The following is a 25,868-nucleotide window of genomic DNA, read 5'->3' on the forward strand; positions in this document are numbered from 1 at the left end:
TTATTTTCACATGCAAAGTTTATTGGTGCATTAGTAGAGATGTAACTCTTTAGTCATGTTGTGCTTTATATGCTACATGTAACACAGTTAAAAAACAATAAAAAAACAACTTCACGTATCTGTGCTTATGTCTACATAAAGTTTCTTTCAACATACAGAATGTTATATACCAGCACAAAATATGTTTTTTCGTGTTATCCTGAACTTTTGTCCAACCAGCCAAGTATGACAGACTCCATTCCACTAGTTCTGTTTTCCCAGGGTCAAAGCAGTTGCTGTAATTGATTCAGTGGGGATTGCCTGTTTGGACCACAAGAATGCCGCCCGCCCACCTCATGGTGGCCCCCCTCCCCCACAAATGTGCACCGCTTCGGTCGCATACAGAGCAGAGAGGAGAGGATGCGCTAAAGTTTCTGCGTGTTCGGTCCCCATTGCTCCGTATGAGCAAAATTACTCTCCAAATATCCGGGCCTACCCACAGCAGTGTTAGTGTAGAAAAGCTACAGAGCCTTTTCACTAGAGGAACAAGCAGACAGTGAAATCTATCTGTGGTAGTTGGGTTGTATAGACCAGGGATGCCCAACCTTTTTTACTCGTGAGCCACACTAGATTTATAAAGAGTTGATGAGCCTTGCAAGCATGAAAAAGTTCTTTAGGGATGCCAAATAAGAGCAGTAATTGACCATTTGGTAGACCTATATGGCCTGCAGGAGACTGTGCTTGGAGTAAAACTGTGTCTCTCTACTTCCAAAACTTGCCTTCAAACCAGAATTTAAAAAAATAGGCACCTACTTTGAGGCCACTGGGAGCAACATAAAAGGGGATGGTAAGCAACATGTTGCTCACAAGCCACTGGTTGGAGATCGCTGGTGTAGACCATTGGCGTTGTTAAGATACTGTAGCAGCTGATTGCATGGATGCTACAGGAGTGGGCTACTGTTATTATGGCAAGTGGTGGAGCACTGGTGCCAGGAATGTGCAGGACGTGAAATAACTGTATTAGTATTGCAACTAATGGAACACTGGGGTCAGGAATAACACAAGCAAGGGTAAAAGCTGTTCATATGGAAAGTGATGAAGCACTAGAGTAAAGAATCAATAGCAGGGGAAATAACTGTTAGTATGGCAAGTGATGGACCACTGGTGTAGGGGATTAACACAAGCAAGGATAAAAACTGTTCATATGGAAATGATGAAGCACTAGAGAAAAGAATCAATAGCAGGGGAAATAACTGTTAGTATGGCAAGTGATGAATGACTGGTGTCAGGAATGGGCAGAAGGAGAAATAACAAAAAGCATTGTGGTAAGTGATGGAGCACTGGTGCCAGGAACTTGTCATTCAAACCATTGGGAACATGGGAAACAAACCTGTATGAGAAATGATGTTCATGCATTCAACTGAGTAATCAGAAAACTAACAGCTATTCCAGCCAACCACTATCCTTATTTGTACAGTGATAGTCAGAGACCCCTGAAAGTTATGTGTACATTGAAATGTTGGGCTTCAGTTCTTCTCCTGGCAACAATGGTAAGTGTTCCACATTCTTCCACATTCACTGTTTGTGTAATTAAGTCTGAAGTTTGCCTGCTACTAACCCACAGCAGCCAATCAGATTCTGCCTTCAGTTAGTATTCATTAGCTGACCAGTAAATGCCACCTACTTATTGGTTGTTATGGTGTCAGCAATTAGATCTGTCACCATAGAATGAGAAGAATAAAGTAGTCGGCTAACTCACTGTCTATATATGTAGGGACTAAGAGCTATGGGAAGATGATATAGGGGTCATTAATGTGGGCAGGAAGACATGGACCACATGATGACAGTTTGCACCAACACCCATCCAATCACTGCAGGTTGGACGCCCTTGCTTGAGTTTCAGGACCATCCAATCTGTTCATCTGTGTATATTTCTGGATAAAAGTAAGCCATGGATGCAAGAATAAAAGCAAACAGTAGGCTAATTTGTTTAACCACTGTCAGTATACAACTGCTGTTGGCATGTGGTTATAACAATATTGTTATTCTGCCTGCACGTTGATCTGTAAGTGACCTTTGATGTTCTTGAACTTGTTACAGGTGAAATCAGCGAGCACGTATTTTTCTCCCTCTTTGTAGGGTGTGAACGTTACAGGGATTGTGATGCTGTCCTTTGCTTCAACACTGCCACCCCTAAGAGATGAAGGGGAAGCAAACATTAACTTAGCAGGAAACAATATTGCTTTTATATGTGTGATAAACAACTTGGATAGCATTGGGCTAAATGATTCTGCTTTGTTAGTACAGGTGATAACAGTCAGACCAAAACAGTAACTTCTGGTTCATGTATTATAACAAGGCACGAAAAACTGGCCAGACCCCATACTGGCTCTCAGCATAGACAGGAAGTGGGAAACAGAAACTAGGTAATGAATCATAGACAAATGGCAAAACAGTATGAATGCCCAAAATGGGCACACAAGCAGGGATTACTACATTCCTCCCTTTTCCTCCTGGAAATTCCTGGGTGGGTGCTACAGGTACTTGAAAATCAATAGTAGAATAATTAGGAGGTATGGACGGCACACTCTTATCTGGAAACAGATGATCCACATGAACATGTATATGGCGGTTACTAATTTGCAATTCATAAGTCAGGGGACCCCATCTGTGACAAATGGTCCCAGAAGACCAGAGACACCCTGAATAGCGAAAATTACTAGCCAACACTTTATGACAGGGGTAAAAGTCTTTGTTTCTTTGTGTGGAATTATTATGTGCTCTTACTTGTTGCTTCTGGTGCTTCTCCACTGTATCAGCTAAAGATGGTTTAAAGGAACAGTAACACCAAAAAATGAAAGTGTATAAAAGTAACTCAAATATAATGTGTTGCTGCCCTGGTAAAAGTTGTGTGTTTACTTCAGAAAGTCTACTATAATTTATATAAATAAGCTGCTGTGTAGCCATGGGGGCAGCCATTCAAAGGAGAAAAGGCACAGGTTACATAGCAGATAACAGATAAGTTCTGTAGAATACAATAGTGTTTTATCTGTTATCTGCTATGTAACCTGTGCCTTTTCTCCTTTTTTCCAGCTTGAATGGCTGCCCCCATGGCTATACAGCAGCTTATTATATAAATTATAGTAGTGTTACTGTAGCAAACACACCAGTTTTACCAGTGCAGGGCAACAGTGCATTATATTTTTATTACTTTAAAGCTCTTTCATTTTTTGGTGTTACTGTTCCTTTAAGCAAATCCAATCTTTTACGGAGTTGCCTCTTGCCTTCTGCTGGGGTCCTTTCAGTTACAGAATATGGGGTATTCTGATAATTAAACAGAAAGTGGCACAGTCTCTGCTCTGCTGTAGTGCTAGCTGACTCACTGGCAACTGACTCTTTCATCCAAGCTTTCCTGAATGTTTAAACAGCCCATACAGCAGCACCATTTGAAGTTGGGTGATAAGGTGGGGTTAATTTGTGCCTGATACCATTTTGTTTCAGAAAGCACTGGAATTCCTGAGATGTGAATTGGGGTCCATTATCAGAAACCAACTCCCAACCAATGCAAACAAATTATGCAACAAAGCAATAGTTTTCTCGCTTGTGTGCATGTTAGTGGGTAGCACCTCCAACCACTTGGAATAGCTGTTTGTACCCACTAGGTATGTTTGCTGGTTTATTTCAGCATAGTTTACATGGATTCTTTCCCATGGTTATGTAGCCTATGTCCATGGGTGAAGTGGAGAAGTGACTGGCTGATTTTGTACAGAAACACAAGCAGCACACTGACTTACAAACATTTCTATATCCTGATCCAGACCTGGCCACCATAGGTAGCTACAAGCTTGTGCTTTCATCCTGTTTACACCTGGATGGTCCTCATTGAGTTCAAGCGAGAGCCTCTTCTGGCATCTTGGGGGTATGACAAACCGTATCCCCCAAAGTAGGCAATCTTGATCTAAGGAAAGCTCATCTCTCTTTTCAAAATATATTTTAAGCATTAAGCTGTAGTTGGGCCAACCTTTGGAAGTATAATCCCACACTTTGGCCATAAGAGGATCATGACTCGTCCCAGCTGCAATATCTTTACAGGAAATAGGTAATTCCTCTACAAATGAAACATGAAAAATGACATCTTTATCATGGACGTCTGTTGTACTGTATTTGGGTATGAAAGCTGTGACAAAGCATTTGCATTCCCATGATTCTGGGAACATATATATAAAACATCATAGTCATATGCCAATAGGAGTAGTGCTCAGCGTTGCATTAGAAGTGCTGCCAATGTTAGGATGGCAGATTTTGGGCCCTGAATTAGCAAAAGTGGTTTGTGGTCAGTGACCAATGAAGCTTTCCTTCCATAAAGATATTTATGAATTTTTTTAATACAAAAATTATACGAGTGCTTTGTATTTGATCCCAACTAAGATATAAATAATCCTTACTGGATACAAAATAATCCTATTGGGTTTAATTAATGTTTTATTGATTTTTTAGTAGACTTAAGGTATAAAGATCCAAATTATAGAAAGACCCCTTATTCGGAATACCCTTGGTCCCGAGAATTCTGGATAACGGGTAAAACGACTTCAACTTTATATGGTGAGGCATGACATGCTAATCTTAGAGGCTTACTAGGGTCAAAAATGCTTTTTCACACTCAGATGACCACATCCATTTGGTATATTTCTGCAAAAGTTCATGTAAGGGTTGCAGCAATGTGGGGAAATTTTAGGAAGAAACCGTCTACAGTAATTTAGCAGTCCTAGGAAAGAGTGCAGCTCAGACACATTTGAAAGTGAGGGTGCATTAACAATGACAGTTAACTTGGTTTCTGTTTGGCGAAGACCTTGTGCATTTATATGGTATCCTAAGTATTCCCCAGACTCTTGGAGGGGGTAGGGCTTATTCACTAAAGTGCATTAAAATAGACGCGAAAATTAATGCGCAATTCACTACAGTATTACCGTGTGCGTTGTCGCACATCGCATGCATTAATTTGCACGCAAACACATGCTTTAATTTGCGCGCTGAACATAGGCGGAGGGTGACTTTTTTGTTTGGGGAGGCTAAATGTGACCTACAGCTAATGTGAGACTTAGTGGATTTGCTGCTGGCATAAAAAGTTAACCTCCCAACTACCTCTTGCCGTTCCCACTGACTCCCAGGGATACTGTACAAAAGTGGGGGTGGAGGTGCTTTTTTTTTTACCCTAAAATGTTTAGGATGTAAAAGTATTCATACGCGCACTTCTGTGAGGGGATCTGCAAACATTTGTGTTTGTGATCAGTTAGCTTAAAGGGGTAGTTTGCATTCGAATTCACTTTTATTTTTAATGGTTTTTTAGTTATTTTGCTTTTTGTTCAGCAGCTCTCCTTGGTATTTCAGCAGCTATCTGGTTGCTAGGGTCTTATTTACCCTAGCAACCAGGTAGTGGTTTAAACAAGAGATGGGAATATGAATAGTTAAGGGGCCTACTTGGAAAAATAAGTAATAAAAAATTATAATAATAATAAAATTGTAGCCTCACAGAGCAATATTTTTTGGCCCCCATTTGAAATCTGTATAGAGGCAGAAGAGAAAGGCAAATTATTCAAAAAAATTAATTAGGAAGACCAATTGCAAAGTTGTTAGGAATAGGCCATTTTATAACATACTAAAGGTTAACTTAAAAGTGAACCACCCCTTTAGATGTGTTTATGTTAGTTTTATAGCAAGAAAGGCAGTGGGTACTGACTCCCCATTATATACAGTGAGACGCAGTCCGTATTTACAAAACCAGCACATTATATACAGTGAAACAGTGGGTACTGATGGCAGATATTCAGGCCCTGGCACTATAACACTGGCACTGATACACAACATTGTGTATCACCCCACTGTAACTATAAATGAACAAAACAATGACAAAAAAAAAAAAAATAGTAAGTGCAAAAAACAACAACAAATATACAAACACACAATGAGCTTTTTCAGAGGGAAAGAGTTAACTTACCCTCCATCTGTTAGGGTAGGGGATAGATTATAAATTATTATAGATGTCAGGTCAGGCAAAAAACAATTTAATGTCAGCTAGTGATTCTTTAGAACTGTATAGTACCTGTGTATAGTGCCTGTGTATAGTACCTGTGTATAGTACCTGTGGGATGAAAACTGCAGCAAAAGTTGAGAGTTGGTTCTTAAGTAAAGTTTACAGCCTGCAGATTCTTCTTTTCAGTCTTCATTTCTGCACTGCTTCCAGTTTGCAAAATCTCCCGATCCCTGTGTGCATCTGTGCTCTGATTGGTCAATTTTACTGTCTGTCAAGAAAGCTGTGCTCTGATTGGAGAATCCACAAGAAGAAAGATCCAGAGCACAGCAAAATGGGCTTGCAGGAACAGATTTCCAGGACAGTGCAGAAACGGAGTAAGGTTTTTTTTTTTTTTTAATGTGCCAAGCAGGTTTGGGGAGGCCTAGCCTCCCCTAGCCTTATGGAAAATCCGCCTATGGCGCTGAAATAACACTAACGCATGATTCACAAACACTTAGACGCGCTAAATATCGCATTAGTCTATGCGAAAATTAACACCTACTTGGGCCAGGCGGTAATTATAGAAAAGTACAGTTCATGAACTTTTGGCAACACAATAAGGACTTTGCAGTGTGATTTATTCAAGTCTGTGTTGGCCCTAGAGTGATGCAGCCTCCAGTTTGCAGGGAAATGGTCATTTTCAGTACAGTAATTTTCCGCAAGTATTGGCGTGTATGGCTAACATGGCGTGGGTTTATTCGCACAACTATTTATATGCGGCTTCTATTTATATGTGGCGACTATTTATATGCTACTATTTATATGCGGCTACTATTTATATGCGGCGACTATTTATATGTGGCTACTATTTATATGAGGCTACTATTTATATGCGGCTACTATTTATATGCGGCTACTATTTATATGCGGCGACTATTTATATGCTACTATTTATATGTGGCTACTATATATATGTGGCTACTATTTATATGTGGCTACTATTTATATGTGGCTACTATTTATATGCGGCGACTATTTATATGTGGCTACTATTTATATGTGGCTACTATATATATGCGGCGACTATTTATATGCTACTATTTATATGCTACTATTTATATGTGGCTACTATTTATATGTGGCTACTATTTATATGCGGCGACTATTTATATGCTACTATTTATATGTGGCTACTATTTATATGCTACTATTTATATGTGGCTACTATTTATATGTGGCTACTATTTATATGTGGCGACTATTTATATGCTACTATTTATATGTGGCTACTATATATATGCGGCGACTATTTATATGCTACTATTTATATGTGGCTACTATTTATATGCTACTATTTATATGTGGCTACTATTTATATGCGGCAACTATTTATATGCGGCTACTATTTATATGCGGCGACTATTTATATACGGCTACTATTTATATGCGGCTACTATTTATATGCGGTTACTATTTATATGCGGCTACTATTTATACGAGGGGCGTTTATTAGCGCATGTACCGTCAAATACCGCACGAAAATAGTCTTCACGACTAAAATAACGCAAGTATGCTTTTAGTGAATCGTGCGTAAAGTCGCGAAAAATTAGACGCGCTAAAAATTTTACCGCATGCTATAAATAGCGCATGTTTTAACGCACTTTAGTGAATCGGCCCTGGTGAGATATAATTTTACTCGCACCCCAGATGCTTTTAATTTTGATAGCACCTTATCTAACAGTTCTAATTCCTTGGAGAATCTGATCCATGGCATGCTAAAAGATTGCTGATTCTGTTGATACTGGAAAGGGTAAGCGCTGGTATTAGAACAAACCCTTGTGTGTATTGATGGTAAGATATGGCTTTGAATTTGCATCCAATTCTAGCTGTTGATTTGACAAATCAGTTTTACTAAAGTATATGCCTCCAGCAAGTGTAGCAAACAAGTCTTCTGCATTTGGTAGTGGGTAGGGTTTTGGTTCTGCACAGTGATTGACAGTGAGCTTGTAGTCACTACAAAGTCTATAGTTTTGTCCTTTTTGGTAACCACTACAATTGGGGCAGACCAACTACTATATTAGACACTTCACACAATATCATGATCCTCCATTCTTTCTAGGTCCTTCTCCACAGGTTCTTAAGGGCATATGGCAAGGGATGCTGCTTATGAAAAATTGGTGTTACATCTGAATTCACTTTGATATTTGCTTTCAGCCCCTTTATTGTGCCAAATCTTTTTTTTTAAAGAGAAAGTTATGCTTATGTGTTCCAGGTCTTTTTGAAAGGCAGCTGGAGTTTGTTTGATAGTGAATATTTTTGCCCAATTCAGCTTTATATGTTTCAACCAATTTTTACCCAAAAGTGTGGGCCTGTCACCCGCAACCACCACTTAGGGCAATGTAAATGGCTGACCTTCATATGTAACTGGCACTAGGATCTCTCCAAGCACAGCTTCTCTCCTGTGTAAGAAGTGAGATGTATAGGTGAGTCCTGCAATGCAATTTTACTTAAACAGTCCTCGTAAACAGTCTCTCAATTTGTGATATGGATGCACTTGTATCCAGAAGCATGTTTGCTGGATGCCCATCAATTTCCAGTTTAATTTCTATGCCCTCATCTCCCCCATGCGTGGTATTGACTGTATACAAGGCTGTGCTGTCACTTTCCTGGCTGTTACAACTAGTCACATATTGCACCCTGGACCTGTGCATATTGCTTCTGCAGACACGAGCAATGTGAAATAACTTCCCATAATTTCTACAGGATTCTCATTTTTATCTGCAGTTCTGTTGCTGATGTGTGCCCCCACAGTAGTAGCAGGTTTTAGCCATTTTTGCTTGAAATGCTTGCTCACCTGCGACTGACAGTGTAGGTGACTGTGGTGCATTTGGCGGAGTGGATTAAGACGTTGCAGGTATGTTAGAAATATCTGTAAGTGAACAACTGTTTTGCTCTTTTAATTGCTGAGTCATGTCTGGTTAACTCTATAGCCAAGGCAATGTTACAAGCAGACTTGAAAGTTAGATTCTTTTCAATTAGCAGGTAGAACTCATCATGTAGGCACATACAAAGTTACCTCTCAAAGCCTGATCCAGGAATATACTAAATGCACAAGAGACACATAGTAGCTTTAAATCCAGAATATAGTCTGCAAAATCTAAAGTGTTCAGCAATGATGATAGGCTGGGGATTATAATGCTGTGAGAATATCTCTGTAATTGCTCGTTTATGCAGGGGAAACTAGAGTTTTAAGGAGACTGTGGGTTTTTGCTGTTAGTGTAGAAAGTATAATATTTGTTTTATTAAACAGCCATCTCTCAAACCTTTCCAAATAAGAATCAAATTCTTCAGCAGATTTTGTAAATTCTGGGACTATCCCTATGGCAGACATTGTAGCAGGTTACCCATCTGTATTGATTCCATTAATACAAATTCTTGTTGCCACTGTGATACACTACTTGGATAGCAGTTAAATGATACTGCTTTGTTAGTACAGGTGAAAACAGTCAGACCAGGGTCGGACTGGGGGGGTGCAGGGCCCACCAGGGCTCCCGCCCCAGGGGCCCTGCAGGTGCCCCAGCTGCGTCCCCTAACCCCCCCCAGGGGCCCCCCTAACCCCCCCGCAGGGCCCCCGCCTGACGTCCTCCCCGAGCGCGTATAAATTGAACGCGTCGGGGAGGAACAGTCAGTAGGGGGAGCGCCGGCAAAGGTCGGACTGGGCTGCTGGGGCCCACCGGGATTTTTCCCCGTGTCCCGGCGGCCCAGTCCGACCCTGATTCAGACCAGCGCAGTGACTTCTGGTACATTTATTATAACATAGCAGATAGGTAGGCCTGCCCCATACTGGCTCTCAGCATAGACAGGAAGTGGGAAACAGGAACTGGATAATGAATCATAGACTAATGGCAATGACAGTAAAAATGCCCTTAACCAAAATGTCCACACAGGCACAGGTTACTACAATATGGATCTGCACTTTGTAACTTACAAGAGGTTAGCTGAGTGCAATTTCAAATACTTGGAAATAAAATCATACTAAAACATATGTATGTGGTGGCATTTTTTTGGTACTATTTTTGGAGCTCCACCAGATTGCTCTCAGCTTGTAGAACTTAGCCATGAGATGATGTGAAGCTTTATTTTACTTTAAAGGAGGGCCAAAGCTCTAAAGTTTTACTAGGAACCCTGTAGGATATTTACACTCCCTGTAAGGCTATTGAAAAAGGCAAGCTTGCACAGCAGGTTGGCAGCTGCCCATGACTGGTTGACCCATTTTCAGTCCCCTGGCAGCGACTGCCAACCAAGAGTATTCACATTTATAACAAGGAACATTTCAGGAGTCATTTACAAAGACATAAGAAGTTTGAGCATTAAGGGGTCCCCTTAGATTTGCCTTTTTTTTTACTCTTTACTTCCAGGGTTCCCTTAATGTGTTGTGCCCATAAACTTAACTGATTTTCAGTAATCTAATCTCACACTTGTAAACAGGTAAATTGTTGGTGTGTTAATGGTTAATGCTTAAAATGAAGCATTATCAGTTTAGCCACTAGGTGGCAGTGGATCTTAAGGGTAACCAGTAAAGTAATCAGTTTGGCTAGTAGGTGGCAGTGGATCCTAAGGGTTGCCACCTGTCTGGTTTTGACCTGGATAAACCAGTTTTCGAAAAGGGCTGTCCGGGTCAAAACATCCTGCCGGGTTTTCCAAATTAGGAAAACTGGGCAGGGCTCACTGAGATTGATGCCGTGATCGGCGAAGCCCCTGTGGCGTCACAAGGGCCGCCATCAGGGGGGCACAGGGGGGACAATCGTCCCGGGCCCCGATGTTTTTAGCTTTAAAGGGGGCCCGGCCGTGCTAAAGTTTTCTTAGCTCGGGCCCCCTTTAATCAAGTCCGGGCCCTACTTCCTCCGGCTCCGGTGACGTCACACGCACGGGGCGCAACCTTATAAAAGCGCAGAAGTAGCTGGGAGCCGCGGCACATAGCGGAGGACACCACAGCAGGAGGCAGCAGGCAGCTGGGGGGAGGGAAGGTGGGATCTGGCAGATGCTTGGGGGCCCTGGGGGAAGCTGGAGAATGCTTTGGGGGGGCCCTGGGGAAAGCTGGAGGATGCTTTGGGTGGGGCCCTGGGGGAAGCTGGAGGATGCCATGGCGGGGGGCCCTGGGGGAAGCTGGAGGATGCTTTGGGGGGGGGCCCTGGGGGAAGCTGGAGGATGCTTTGAGTTGGGGGCCCTGGGGGAAGCTTGAGAATGCTTTGGGGGGGCCCTGGGGGAAGATGGAGGATGCTTTGGGGGGGCCCTGGGGGAAGCTGGAGAATGCTTTGGGGGGGCCCTGGGGGAAGCTGGAGGATGCTTTGGGTGGGGCCCTGGGGGAAGCTGGAGGATGCTATGGTGGGGGGCCCTGGGGGAAGCTGGAGGATGCTTTGGGGGGGGCCCTGGGGGAAGCTGGAGGATGCTTTGAGTTGGGGGCCCTGGGGGAAGCTTAAGAATGCTTTGGGGGGGCCCTGGGGGAAGATGGAGGATGCTTTGGGGGGGGCCCTGGGGGAAGCTGGAGGATGCTTTGGGTGGGGGGCCCTGGGAGAAGCTGGAGGATGCTTTGGGTGGGGGGCCCTGGGGGAAGCTGGAGGATGCTTTGAGTTGGGGGCCCTGGGGGAAGCTAGAGAATGCTTTGGGTGGGGGGCCTTGGGGGAAGCTGGAGGATGCTTTGGGGGGGGGGGGCCTGGGGGAAGCTGGAGGATGCTTTGGGGGGGGCCTGTTTAGGGGGGCCCTGGCTACCAAAGTTTTAGGGGGCCCTGGGCTGGCTAGCAATGATTTAGTGGGTACCTGCCCTGGCACCAATGCAAAACATAACTCCTGGACACCAATGTTTTAGGGGGGCCCTGGCTACCAAAGTTTTATGTCCTTTGTATTGATGGGAGGGGTCACTGGGGGAGGGGCCATTGGAGGTGTGGGAGGAGGGGGGGCCCAGAAAACGTTATTGTGAGGGGCCCTGTGATTTCTGATGGCGGCCCTGGGCGTCACTCACTGCCTGCCCTGTAACGTCACCACCTGGCCCTTGCCCGGAACACAAAGCCAACAGAGGTGGCAACCCTAGTAACCAGTGAAGTAATCAGTTCAGTCAGTAGGTAGCAGTGGATCCTAAGGGAAACCAGGGAAGTAATAAAGTTGTTTAAAAATAAAAAGGTGGATAGGAAGTGTGATGGTCATTTTGGCAATGACAGTGTTAGGGACAGAAGTCTGTGTCAGGGATGGGATAGGAGAAAGGTATGTGCCACAATTATCTGTTGTAAAGAAGCCACAGAGAGGACTGGATCACTGGAAAGTCTCCCATAATCCTTATTTGAACTTTACATGATAATAGTTTTATTGATCCTGCTAAATGATTGTGCTGGAGTGACACTATTCAGATACAAAAAAGAGAAAAAAGAAAAACTTTGCTTAAGTTTGTATCATCGGCTATACCTAACTCGTTAAATGATGGAGGATGCCTATTTGCCCAAGCATAGGTAATGTCAAGTAAGCCATCAAACAAGCATTAAATGCTACCTGCTCATTCATTGCTATTGGTTACTAGACAAGTAGCAAACTTAAAGCCATTAATTACATTTCTGGTGGTTGCCCATATCCATGGCAATATAGAATAAAGTAGACAGAAAATTACAATGGATTATGAAGAAACCTTACTGTATTGTGATTGGTTCCTTAATCAATCCGCTGCCTTCCACAATGACCACAATGTCAGTAAGATCTTTGTTCAGAGGGTTTTTGAAAATGATCTGTACTGTTGTTGACTTGTTTATTATGGCCTTACCCACAAGCTGGAACAACAACAAGAAACAGTATTACTTACAAATAAAATGTGCTTGGGTTAAAAAAAATTGTACAAATGAATACTGCCAGAAAGGCCTGAAGCAGGGCTGGACTTGGGTTTGCGAGGCCCACTGGAGCTGCTACTCCAGGGGCCTCCACACCCCTCTAGGGCCCCTGCCCCCCACCTGCTCACACAGCCCCTCCCGCCACACCCACGCAACTTATACTTACTCTTGACTCGATTTTAGGGGGGGGCAGCGGTGGGGCAGAGAAGGCAGGGATCATGTGTGGGTCGGCGGGTCTTTTCCTAGTGTCCGGCTGGCCCAGTATGACCCGGGCCTGAAGACCCAAAACTTGGGTGTTTAAATGTTTTATAAGTCTAAGTAGGGAAGTCACAAAACTGTATACTTTTAATCCAAAATGGTACCCAGTAGCAAGCAATCAGGAATAAGACTGAAGCAATAAGACTAACCAAACTTCAGTGTTGCTGTAGGTTACTACCTGCTTTGTGAATTCCATGCCAACTGCTTATCGGGAATTCTCTAAGCATGTAGATAAAGGAAAGTGATACCCCTGAACAATGTAGTTATGTATAAAAATATATTGCATAAAAGAGCATAAAACCCTGCTTCATCTAACATTTACATAAAAATATACATTTTAAGCAGTATGCCATTGGGTAATCATAAATAGAAAACTGCTATTTAAAGTACTAAGGGGCCGCCGCCTGGGATACATGTTAGGTCACAACAGCCAATCAATTAATTTAACTTAATTAAATTAGTTCTGTCTTTACTCCCACATTAGGAAGCTGTTACAGTTAGAGCTGCATTATTTCCTGTCAGGTGTCCTCTGAGGGAGCACACAGACCATCACTAAATGGTGGCTTAAGGAAAAAGATGTAAACGGACACTATTTACTGAGATATACAGCTGATATATATACTCGGGTTTGGTACGATTTTTTTAATAGTATATGTATTTATTCTAGGGGTATAGTTTTCCTTTAAGCTTTGTGAGGACAGGTTTAACCATAGATGTTTAGGCTTTAGGCCTACTAGTAAATTTAAGGCCTAAAACTAGCAAGAAATTACAGCAAATGTTTAGTCATTTAATATAAGTTGTTTTGATCATTTTATGTAAGTTGTTTACAGATAAGGAATGATTAACTGCTACATGCTGAATCATATATCGTCACCCCACGCTATCGAAGGGCCCCAGATGTCACATGTTGTTTTGGAAAGTCCAGAATCTTCTGATATCACGGATGGTCAAACGTGAGGAGAAGCTTCACGAATGATGGATAGATAACAGAGGAATATTGGACTCTGATTGGACAAGATATGGGGGCAGTGGGGGCCTTTGGAAATCCCCCACTGAAGGGTATAAAAAGGCATGATAGAATGTAAACAACTTGGAGGTTTTATGCACAATATTTCATTTGTACATTGTCTCCCCATCGATGTAAAATTAAATCTCTTCTGATATCTGAAGAACAAAGTCTAGGTGGTGTTCTTGCGTTATTATTACCCAAATTTGTGGGCCTGACAGTTTGACATATATATATCAGATATTGTACGATTTCACTGTATACTTCTAATACCCCATCAACCGAAAAGTACAGTGTTTTCCAGATGGAGGGAGACTGGGCAATGCTTGCTAGCCAACCCTCACATCAAAATAGATATGGGTTCCTGTTTGTTGGGTTTGGTTGGGATGTGTTACGCATAAAACCATGCTGGCACAAACTTAAGTACCCTATCCCTTATTACCCCTTCCAAAAGCATTCCTACTACTGATGTCAGACTAACAGGCCTATAGTTTTCAGGCTGAGAATGGGATCCCTTTTCCCTCGGCACCATGCCAGACCTCAATGAATCTTGAAAAATTAAGTGAAGAAGTTTGGAAATCACAGCGCTCAGCTCATTTAATACCCTGGGATGATTAGCATCCAGTTCTGGACCTCTGTTTACCTTTACATGTTCAAGTCTCTTTTGAATTTCCTTCTAAGTGACCCATGCATCAGTAGTTATAATACTAGAATTGGGTCTATTAAAAGCCTTCATTAGCTGGCTCCTCAGTTGTATAGACAGATGAAAAATAAAAAAAATTGTGCTTTTATCCTGTTCTCATCAACCAACTGACCCCTCTATGATAATAAGGGTCCCACCCCTTCCCATCTCTATTTTAGATTGCATGATAAATAGCCCCTAAATGTGTAAAGTACTGATAGCATAACACCACTAAATGTCTGCAGGGTTTTATTTTCAGACAGGCTCCCTTCTGTAATGAGTGAGTATGGTGGAAGGGTTGAAGCTGAGTTTTAGCTAGTACAGCAGTAGTTATGTAATGGTCACACATTCCTAAAATGCATTATTCTGGTTATAATGTGCCCCTACTATAAGAAGGAGGCCAGACAGGACAATTTGTTGGTATCTTTTTCTACTTTACTATCTTAGCTTACAGTTTTAGCCTTTCCTCAGGTGCCATGGCTACAATCTTGCCTATCAATATACATAGCTCTTTGGTGGTAGTATAACCCCCTAAGTCAGAAGGGAAATAAAAAATATGATTGGTAAGGTCAGCCAAATAGGCCAGTAAACTCTCCATAGCACAAGGACAACTCCCTAGATTTTCTTACAGCACTTTTCTCTAATTATACTATATCATACGGCAGGAATGCACTGGCCCTAATAAAGCATGTTATTATTTCCAACAAGAATGTCACCTAAGCTGTTATGTAAAACACCTTCATTTATTTTCGTCAGACTCAGTATGACTGTGCCAAGCAAGCGTGAAAGGGACAATTAAGTTCATCTACAAAAAAAAGGCAAAGTTTGCCCTAGTCTTGGAACCCATAGCAACAACTAGCCTCAGACAGTCAGACCAATTAAAGCAGAAGGAGGGGCATTTGGTTATTGTCAGGGCTGACCTCAGCCTGCCACTTCCCACTGGTGACTTGAATATATGCAGCTCAGTCTAAGCATACACCAATCGCATAGGATACGTACTCCGGTCCAGTGGACTGGGACCCCAGGGGCCCACCAGAAAACCTTAGACCATAGGCTCACTCTCCAAACTATTTTGCCTCCTTTCCTCGACCAACCTCTTTATTCTCCTAGTCTCTTTTATTTACATGCTAGCATCTATTCTTCCATCTATTTCTCCTCTTTGTTCCCTCAAACAGGGAATGACCATGAAATAAGCAAAATGGTGAGGAGCAGGAGGGCCCAATGACACCTGGGCCAATCGGCAGTTTTTCTGGTATCCTGGTGGGCCATTCCAATATTGCTCCCATCCCCCTCATCTAAACAGAAAGTGTCCTGTGGACACTAAATAGGCACCTACAAGCTGATGTTATTATCTCAAGACATACCTGTATTTCAAATTTCGGATTCTCCAGTGCAATATTTGTTTCCACAACTAATTTCTCATTGGTTTTTTCAGAAGAGCAAACAGCGTGGACCTCAATCATATTATCTGCAGTCAAGAGATCCTCGTACTGCTCATATTTTATTGTCAGTGGAACCTCCTTTTCTAAAGAGAAATAATAATGATAAAATGAGAGAATTAGCATATTGTCCATATACTGTAAATGTGTTCCATAAACTGGAACTATGTGCTCATTATTTTAAGCATTATTTTCCCCTGAAAGTTATCATAGTTTGACTGTAGACTCTTGATCCAGCATCCTATTAGGCAGCAGATTGGCCTAAAGCAGGGGGACCCATAACAGACTGGAACTCATTCTGACAGCACTGGAAAAAGAATGCTTGGGCTCTCCATATATTCTGATCATTTGCCTAGGAAGCCAAAATTCATATGAATCATACCATGTATAATAGTCACTGGGAATCATCACAGCAAATGTAGCCTAACTTCCAAAACCACAGACTTTTTTTATTATACCTTGGGCTAATGGGTCCTGACTGGGGAAAATCCAAGTAGTATGATCTTATGTGCACAAAACTTTCACATGGGAGTATCAAGTGTCCTTCACATTACTCTCTGTCCAGGTGCTTTTTGGCATTTCTTAGGAAATAAAATTCATAGACAAGCAGCATGGGACAAATCCCACCAAAAATTATATGGCGAATAGCCATTTTTATCTGCTCATTTTGTATGTTAATAAGCCCCCCCCTGCTTGAACTGGAAAATGACGTGCCTGAGAAATTCTGCCATGTTTAAAGTCTCCTTGCATTATTCTCAACTCAAATAGAAGATGTAAAACTGAGGCCTGGCTGTTTTAGTGTGGATCAAACAATGGATGAGGCAGTTTATGAAATTTTTGTTCTCTTATGTAGAAATACCTGGGAATCAAGCAGCAAGGCCAATATGGTTGACATTTAATGTAATATTCTCGGACCTACAGCAGTTTGATCGAACAATAGTTTCATATAGCATATATTTTTTATACTGTATATCTAATCATATCTCTGAGCTTGAAAGATCATATTTCCCTAGAGTAGTTCAGAATCGTTTTAAGGAAATTCTGCAAATGAAATATATATATAAATCTTAAAGTGATAGACATGTCACATGCCATACCTTCCTTGCCTTTCAAGCAAAGTGTCCGGGTTTCATTCAGGAGTTGGTGCATTTCCTTGTTGGTATAAAGGATTGAGAAAGCAGTGATGTTCACCTTTATGGACTTGCTGTTACAAGTTAGATTGGTAATGGTCAACGTAACTGTCACATCTTTGCCCACAACTCGTTCACCAGTGACCTTAAATGCCCCAGATATATAGGTGGCAGTAGAAAGTGGAAAGGAGCTTGACATGGCTAATTTAACTGTCTGGAGAAAAAAAGACAAACTTATTCTGACACAAAAGCAATGTTCAAAGTGAAAAAACTGGCACAATCCACGTCCACTATTTCTTTCTTTTTTTTTTTTTTTTCATTTTCAACCTGCCCTCCCGAATAATGAATTCCACATGTCCCAGCTCTCGAATTTAAAAGGCAGAGACATGTGTCTACCTCCATGAATAAACGTTTGCCTGCATTCACTGTATTCATGAGGGGCGGGAGAGGAGAACTGTGTAGGAGTCCATCCTGGTGCCCCCTACCCCATTTTTTTACAGCATACATTTGCATGGGATTTGTGCCCGCCATGTAAAAGGTGGCATGAATTTGAAATACGTGTGTCTTCCTGGTGTGTATTTGGCCCTATTCACTGAGCACAGATGTGAGCACATGTAGGTGCAATATTCCCAAGCAGGCAGTAAGTACAGGGTTTCCACTCATCATAATGTGCTACACAGTGTCAGACTAGGACCCCAGCGACCCACCAGAAAACCTTAGACCATAGGCCCACTCTCCAAACTATATTTCCTCCTTTCCTCACCCAACCTCTTTATTCTCCTAGTCTCTTTTATTTACATGCTAGCATCTATTCTTCCATCTATTTCTCCTGGCCAAATGGTCAGGAGCAGGAGGGCCCACTGACACCTGGGCCCACCGGGAGTTTTCCTGGTATCCTGGTGGGCCAGTCCGACACTGGTGCTACATATTGTGCAACAAACACTTTGGCACAGCACACCATTCATTCACTGTGAGGGTCTTCAAAAAAAAATCTTCTAATTTAAAAAAGCCAAATTCAAAGTTAAAGTTTTCTTTGAAACTATCCACCATAAGAAGATACTCTATCACTTACACAAACACAGCTAGGGTAGGTACAGTCCAGGGTAGCAGCTTATGACATATTTTCTCTGTTTCTTAAAAATTAATGATAATGATGGAATTATTGCCTTTTGACATACAAATCAATGGTTCTAGTCCTCATCTAAAAATCCAGTACATTGGTTTCACCCAAGAAACTGGGCTTGTTATCTATCAAATCCCAACTATATATTCACAGTTTAGGACATTGTCATGTGCAAGCTGAGACATAAAAAATTGTTCTTCAACAAGTCACAGCTTCCTTCAATAAAGGAAAATCATACCTTTGCTTTGTAAAATCCTCACCTTGTTCAGTGATGCCTGCTCAGTCAACATATTACTAAATGGAGCAAGTTCCGGGTATCTTTTTATCAGAAGGAGCACACCCAGTTTGACTTGAAACTCTAGTGTGTGATTTTATTCACAGAACATCTTGATTATCCCGAGGTTTGGCTTTCCCTCCCTCATTGAAGCTTTGATGATCCTTGTTTTAATAACAAAGAATCCAATTATCGACTCATTTCCTAGTTATGCCATTGTTAAGCGTGAAAAATATTTTTACATTTCTGAGATCCAACCATTGTTAGAGGGCCAGAATAGGGATCTGGAGCAGATTTTCCACTTAACTCAATTTAGGTGTGAATGTTTTTCCATGTTTGAGATAAAGCATTGCAAAAAAATAAAGTAGCTTTATTACATGATTTCCTGCCTTCTACCTAACATTTTTATAGTTGTGTTGTTTTGTGGTAAAACAGGGCGTCTTTGATAAGTCATTTGTTGGTGCAAAGTTGTCATTGGCGAATTGTTTTGCTAAACTTGTGTGCGCGTCAAAAAAGCACGGTCATATAAAAAATAGACGATGGTGCGGCAAAAAAAGGCACGCGCAACAAAAAAGACGTGTACGACAAAAAAATGCATGACAAGTGTGTTTTGCAAATTTTTTTGCGTTTCACGCATTTTTCGGCAGAGCGAAATGGGACAGACTACTAACTATAATAAGTTAATAATAATGTATTACTTATAATCAAGATCATTTCAAAGGGGCACATTTACTAATCCATGAACGTCCGAAAAGCGTCCGAATGCGTTTTTTTCGTAATGATCGGTATTTTGTGATTTTGACTTGCATTCTCCTTTAAGAGTCCATAGTGTCTAGCTTGGACACTATGCAAAAACATTTTAGGAACCATGTGATAAAATGTGTAATTTACAACTGCAAGTGTGATTGTTAGCCCAAATATTGGGAGTACTGATGACATTAAAAGTGTGGTCAAAGATGTTCCTTGCACTTCCACACATTTGTGCCAAGCTTCACTGATTCTTTCCTGCCTTTTGTGCAAGTTGCTGTCGAACCCAGGAGCCACCTTCAACGTGGAGGTGGTTTCAAAGTTCCCACATCCTATGTGATTCAGTATGATAACAAGATGCAGATTATATATATAATGTTGATAAGAGCACATTTACCACTAATGTACCATGAAACCACCCAACAGCTAGGAATATTGGCATCTTTGACAATTTAATTAAGTGGGGATGATGTCTGGCTTAAGAGGACCTACTTGAGCTCAATGCATTGGAAGAGTAGGTTGTGATCTGTAGGGGGTTGCTTCCTGTGCTCCTCTAACTGTTCGATTCCATCTGGAGTATGTAAAGAAAATTATATGATAAATTATAGCATGTGCTAGGTACTCCATTGGGATATTTGACCAGGAGCTTTTTCCCTAATAAAGTTTGCATGATAACTGGGGCATGGGGCATACAAGTAAGTTTGCTTCTACAACAAGCATAACATAAAAATATTCCTCAATTTAAGGCTGATACTGCCTGAGGCTTTGGAGGCTGGTGTTTTCTTATGAGGCTGTTAAAACCATAACTGTAAATGAATAGATATTTTTTTGTGTGTTTTGTAAATAGGCCAAAAACATGGAAAATAGTTCCAAGTTAGAGTCACATGTTGCAAAAAGAGAGAAATAGGATAGAGAGTCACACCCTTAAACAGCTCCACAGTAGAAGGGGTCTCTCTTGGAGCCACATATGTTTAGATCAGAGAGTGCAAACTTAGAGACTGTAGTGATGTTTGTTAACCTCCACTAGTACTTAGAAGGAACTTTAGTACTATACAAGTAGACCCAACTTGAAGGACTGCTTCATAAAATCTATAGATACACTAGGAACCCATTTCTCCGCCTAACCTCCTCCTTTGAATTCCAGCAGTGGACAAACACTCCTAATCATAAGGATGGCCACTTTCTGGATTTAGTCTTTACTAGAAATCTGTCCCCTTCTCTGACCATCACCTGGTTATGCTCTTCTTCCCAACCTGCTCCTTTCCCCACTGTATTAATTCGAAATACACGTGACGTAGGCCTCCCGGCCTTAGCTCACTCTTTCAGGTCCAGTCTCTCCTCCTTTAACGAGATGTATGACCCTGATACTCTGGTTAGCGAGTACAACAGCATACTAGCCTCCACTATTGACTCATTTGCACCCCTGCAGCCTAAACGTATTTGGGCTCAAAACCCACGCCCCTGGCTGAACGTACACACCAAATTCTTACGCTCCTGTGTGAGGTCTGCGGAACGTATGTAGAGGAAATCCTGTACGCAAGCCGACTTTATCCATTATAAATTCCTATTGGCCTGCCTCAACTCAGCCTTGTCGAAGGCTAAACATGAATACTACAATACCCTTATAAACAATAATAAATCCAACCTGCCACGCCTGTTTTCTATATTGAATAACCTTCTGCGTCCCTCACAGACTCCATTACCTCACTTTATGCACTCTCCCCAGGACTTTGCTAATTTCTTCAAGAACAAAGTGGAGTCTATCCACAATCGGATCCCCCCTCTACTAATACAAACCAGCTCCTCCTTCCTCAGCCCCCTTCTGCATGTGTTAGTTCTTTTGGTCCCGTAACTGTCTCCTAAGTAGTCTCCCGGCTTCTATTGTCCACTCCGCTCACCACTTGCTCTCTTGACCCTATGCCTTCTTCTCTGCTTAAAGGAGAAGGAAAGGCAAAGTCAGCCCCAAGCGGTAGAAGCGAGACAGGACAGTAGTTACAGAGACAGGACGGATGTTTAAAGGACAAGGAAAGGCTAAGTCACTTGGGGGTGCCAAAATGGTAGGCACCCCCAAGTAACTTAAATGGCCTACCTTTTACCCCGGCTTCCTGCTTTGCTCGCGCGCACATGCGAAGTAGAGCGAAAAAGCCGAACTTTAACAAAGAAGTCAGCTTTTCACTCTAATGTGCATGTGCCGGTCCCAGGAATTTGACAGCAAAACAAAGCAGGAAGGAGAAAGCGCTCCCTACAGGTACCCCGGGCTGGTGCTGTTTTCTCCTAACAGGGGCTCCAGCCAGGGGTACAAGGTAAGTGATTAAAGTCACTTGGGGGTGCCTAACATTTTGGCACCCCCAAGTGACTTAGCCTTTCCTTGCCCTTTAAACACCCGTCCTGTCTCTTTAACTACCGTCCTGTCTCGCTTCTACCGCTTGCCTCCAAAATCTTAGAGCATATTGTCTTCTCCCGTATTGCTAAATTTCTTAACACCCATAATTTATTGGACCCACTGCAATCTGGTTTTCGGCCTGTGCACTATACTGAGATGGCGTTGTGCAGAGTTACAAATGATCTTTATGTTGCCAAAGCCAAAGGTCACTTTTCTATACTAATCCTCCTCGATCTATCGGCTGCGTTTGATATGGTCAACCACTCCCTCCTGATGCAAATTCTGCATCCGATTGGTCTCCGTAGTCAGGCTGCATCCTGGATTTCTTCTTACCTCTTATGCTAACAAAACCTCATCTCCAGTTTCTCTTAATGTGGGGGTACCCCAAGGCTCTGTACTTGGGCCGTTGTTGTTCTCCCTCCTGCTGTCTTTGGGAGATCTTACCCGTTCATCTGGCTTTAAATATCATCTGTATGCCGATGATATCGAAACTTATTTTTCAACCCCTTCATTAACAGTTGAAACTTAGATTCAAATTTCTAATTGCGTCCTAGCTATCTCCAATTGGATGAACCAACCCCACCTCAAACTGAACCTAACAAAAACTGAGCTAATGATCTTTCCGCCTAAGCCTGGTCCTACCCCCCCCCCCTTTACAATCTCTATTGATGGCACCCTCATCAACCCTGTCGATTCGGCGTGTTGTTTGGGGGTGATCTTTGACTCCTAGCCTACTGTAACAGCTAGGCTGCTCATGCAGGCTCTCATCCTATCCCGACTTGACTACTGTAACCTGCTATTAACCGGCCTCCCTAACTCCCATCTCTCCCCCCTACAGTCTGTATTAAATACTGCTGCCAGAATTCTCCTCTCATCCAGGAGAGTTTAGGCCCTTCCCCTGCTAAAGTCCTTATCGTGGCTTCATATTAAACAAAGAATATCTTACAAACTCCTTCTCTTAACCTTCAAAGCCCTCCATTCCTCTGTTCCTCACTACATCTCTTCTCTTGTGTCTCCGTACGTTCCTGGCCGACTCTTCGTTCCACCCCAATACTACTGCTGTTTCCCGCCTTAAACCTTTCTGCCTTGCTGCCCCTTAAATTTGGAATGCCCTCCCTGATTTCCTCCGGAGAGAATCCTCCCTCAGTCTTTTTAAACTAAACTTAAAGACTACCTTTTGGAGCACTCGCCCAGCACCTGATCTGGGAATCAGCACTTATATTGTAGTGTCACCCACTGTGACCTACAGCACTTATATTTGCCTATTTGTGTCTGTAAGTAACCCTCCCATATAGATTGTAAGCTCTACGGGGCAGGGACCTTCATCCTCTTGTTCCTTTGACTCTTAACTTATTGCAACTGTATCTTGTATTTATTTGTATTTATTGTTATACTTTGTATTTATTTATTATTATCTTAATAACCCCCTGTTTGTATTAATGTATTCTACTGTACAGCGCTGCGTATATAAGTAGCGCTTTATAAATATATACATACATACATTTCCCTAAAATAGAACTTGACATATGATGTTGCACCTGATTTATATAAGTAGAATATGGAAAACAACATGACTTTACATTATTATCCTTCAGTTCTCATAATCATTTTAATATGCTGCATGTGGATGACAGAATCCTTACATATAAATAATGTGTGTAATATGTTGGAGCCTTGTACCTGCTAGCTTGTTTGCAACTCTGCTGATTTGACCACTTGCTCATGAGATAACCTAAATCGATATGTTGGAGGCAAACATACCTGCTTAAATACTTCTTGAAGCCACTTGTGTACAGCACAAAGGAAGGAAGGAAACAACAAATAAGAATGGGTTAAGGGAAAGAGAGAGAACCATCAGAACCACAAGAACAAGTACGGATAAACAAATGAGAAAGCGAAGCTGTGGTTTGGCTGTGATTAAACAGAGGCACATGACTGAAACCAAAAGAGAGAAAAAACAAAAGAAAGCAAAGTAAATCTAACTAGGTAAAACAAGCTGAGGTAAGGGGTAGAATAAAATGGGATAAAATAAGGGAAAACTGTTAAAAGGGGAAGAACGCTGGATCCACTAGATTTGGCTGGGAATTATTCTTACTGAAAAGTGATAAACAATGTGGGTAGATTTTAAAAGAAATGGAGTAGGACAATACTATAATTGTTAAAAAGGGGGTGGATAATAAAGGGCTTACTGAAAAGAAAGAGAAAACAGAATGGAAGGCAAATGCAAGATAAGACAGGTAAAGAACCGGCCCATGTTCATAGCAGGTATGGACTGAGTCAGAGAAAAGACAAGACAGAAGGCACATATTTATTTAACTGAGAGCTGTGCCAACAAATACAATGCTGTTCATGAAACATATACAAAACAGAACTGATGTAAGACCTCATTGATATTGTAAATTCCATAGTATTATTTTGAAATATGATGCAGATTTTATATGTATAAATATATACTCTATCCCACAGCAAGTGCTATTTTAACATTAGCTTTCCTTTACACCTGCTACTGCCAATCTGCGTCTCTTTAACCATCCACTCCTCATAAAAATAAAAAAACCTGTGTTCTTCTGGAAAAGCAAAATGTATAAATATTTTTTGCCACTGATATACTAAAACCTTTCTTTGAATCTGTAGTTGTCATCCTGTGTCTCAACAACTACCCTATGGTCATCTGTAGACCTATCCCTGGTTCTTAAACATTGAATCCCCTAAAAAACATCCTTCTGGGCTGATGCACATTCCAGCTGGAAGGTTAAACCAGTTTGTTTAAAGCTCAGTGGGAAATATATTCAGGTCAGGGCCCATTGTTCTAAATTAAATGTCACCCAACTACCTAGTTATTCAGCTCTGTCCTACAGCATAATATGTTATTCAAGCCATATCTTTTCAACTTGGAAATGGAACACTCACCTTTCTGCTGCCGTACACCCACCACTAGTGAATCAAAGACTTAATTCTGTGCACCCTGAACAGTTCTGACTTTGTATGTTTTACTTTTTTTGGAAACGCCTTTCTGTATCTGGAAATTGCTCTTGGAAAAAAAACCACACATGCAAAAAGAAATGAGTCACACGTGTCTCAGCCAGAGTCAGTACCAAATAATTCAAACTCTAAATCACTATTTCATATTTATTATTTGATTCTAATTATTAGCTTTGTACTGCATATAAAACTCCACATAACTACTTTAAAGTAAGGAAGGATGTATATAAAAATCCACATGTACCACAGGTTGTGTGGTTGTACATTGACATTGTGATAGTGAAAGCAGGCATTCTCCTTATCCAGATTTAGAGAAACCATTCTCAGACTGACTTTCCCTGTAAAGAAATCTACATTAGACTGTCCCAACAGTACATTAGGGGGCCCATTTACTAAACAATTTTGAGATAATTTTTTATTTTTTCTAACTTATAGAACATTTCGGAATGTATGTGAAAAGTTCGTTAAAATTCCACAAGTTTTTTTTTTTTATTTTAAAGATTCGCAAAACTAAACAGCAGTATGGCTTCTAGTAGCAGCATTCTTACTGGAGAATTCTCTTGCATCTGTAATCAGGTGGGAAAGCTTTAATTGATTGATCAGACCCCTTTAAACCTGTTGTAAGCTCCCCAAGTCCCTTAAACAAATTATAGAAAGTGTTGTAAGGCTTCATGTATAACTAGAAAGGGAAGTTTGGGAACAAACTTCATGTTGGTTTAAAAAATGTGAAGTCACTGAATGAAATCTTATTGGCTGTTGTTGGCTCCACCAAGTTTTTCTAACCATGGACCACAGTTATATAGTAAAAACCAATGTGCAAAGTTTGTGAACCCTGGTTTTAATAGTGTCTGAATGGCAGCAATTTAAAGTTCCCCACTGAAAGTCAATGAGTGACATCTGATTGGCAGTTGGTGGCTCTGCCCCCTGTTTCTAACCTGGAACCTGAAATCAGGCAGATATCGATCGGGCAGGTTAAAAAATGCAGT

At 41.5% G+C, this 25,868-nt stretch overlaps 1 protein-coding gene across 4 annotated transcripts; it reads right to left on the reverse strand.

The window, feature by feature from the left end:
- tgm7 (transglutaminase 7) lies at positions 1-24,914 on the reverse strand. Of its 4 annotated transcripts, none has more exons than XM_031894854.1 (6): positions 24,811-24,899; positions 18,757-18,934; positions 17,341-17,587; positions 16,169-16,329; positions 12,668-12,801; positions 1-2,172 (listed from the first exon to the last, which is right to left on the reverse strand). In XM_031894854.1, exons 2-6 carry the CDS (start codon positions 18,784-18,786, stop codon positions 2,022-2,024), a joined length of 723 nt encoding a protein of 240 aa, XP_031750714.1. In that variant the 5' UTR covers positions 18,787-18,934; positions 24,811-24,899; the 3' UTR covers positions 1-2,021. The 4 variants fall into 4 exon arrangements, with proteins under 4 accessions (XP_031750714.1, XP_031750715.1, XP_031750716.1 ...); XM_031894855.1 differs by having other exon boundaries at positions 18,735-18,934; XM_031894856.1 differs by lacking the exon at positions 18,757-18,934 and adding an exon at positions 23,662-23,685 and having other exon boundaries at positions 24,811-24,896.
- Between the last annotated feature and the right edge of the window lie 954 nt (positions 24,915-25,868).

Source organism: Xenopus tropicalis, chromosome 10, assembly GCF_000004195.4.
Source record: "Xenopus tropicalis strain Nigerian chromosome 10, UCB_Xtro_10.0, whole genome shotgun sequence".
In the NCBI taxonomy this organism is placed as follows: domain Eukaryota; kingdom Metazoa; phylum Chordata; class Amphibia; order Anura; family Pipidae; genus Xenopus; species Xenopus tropicalis.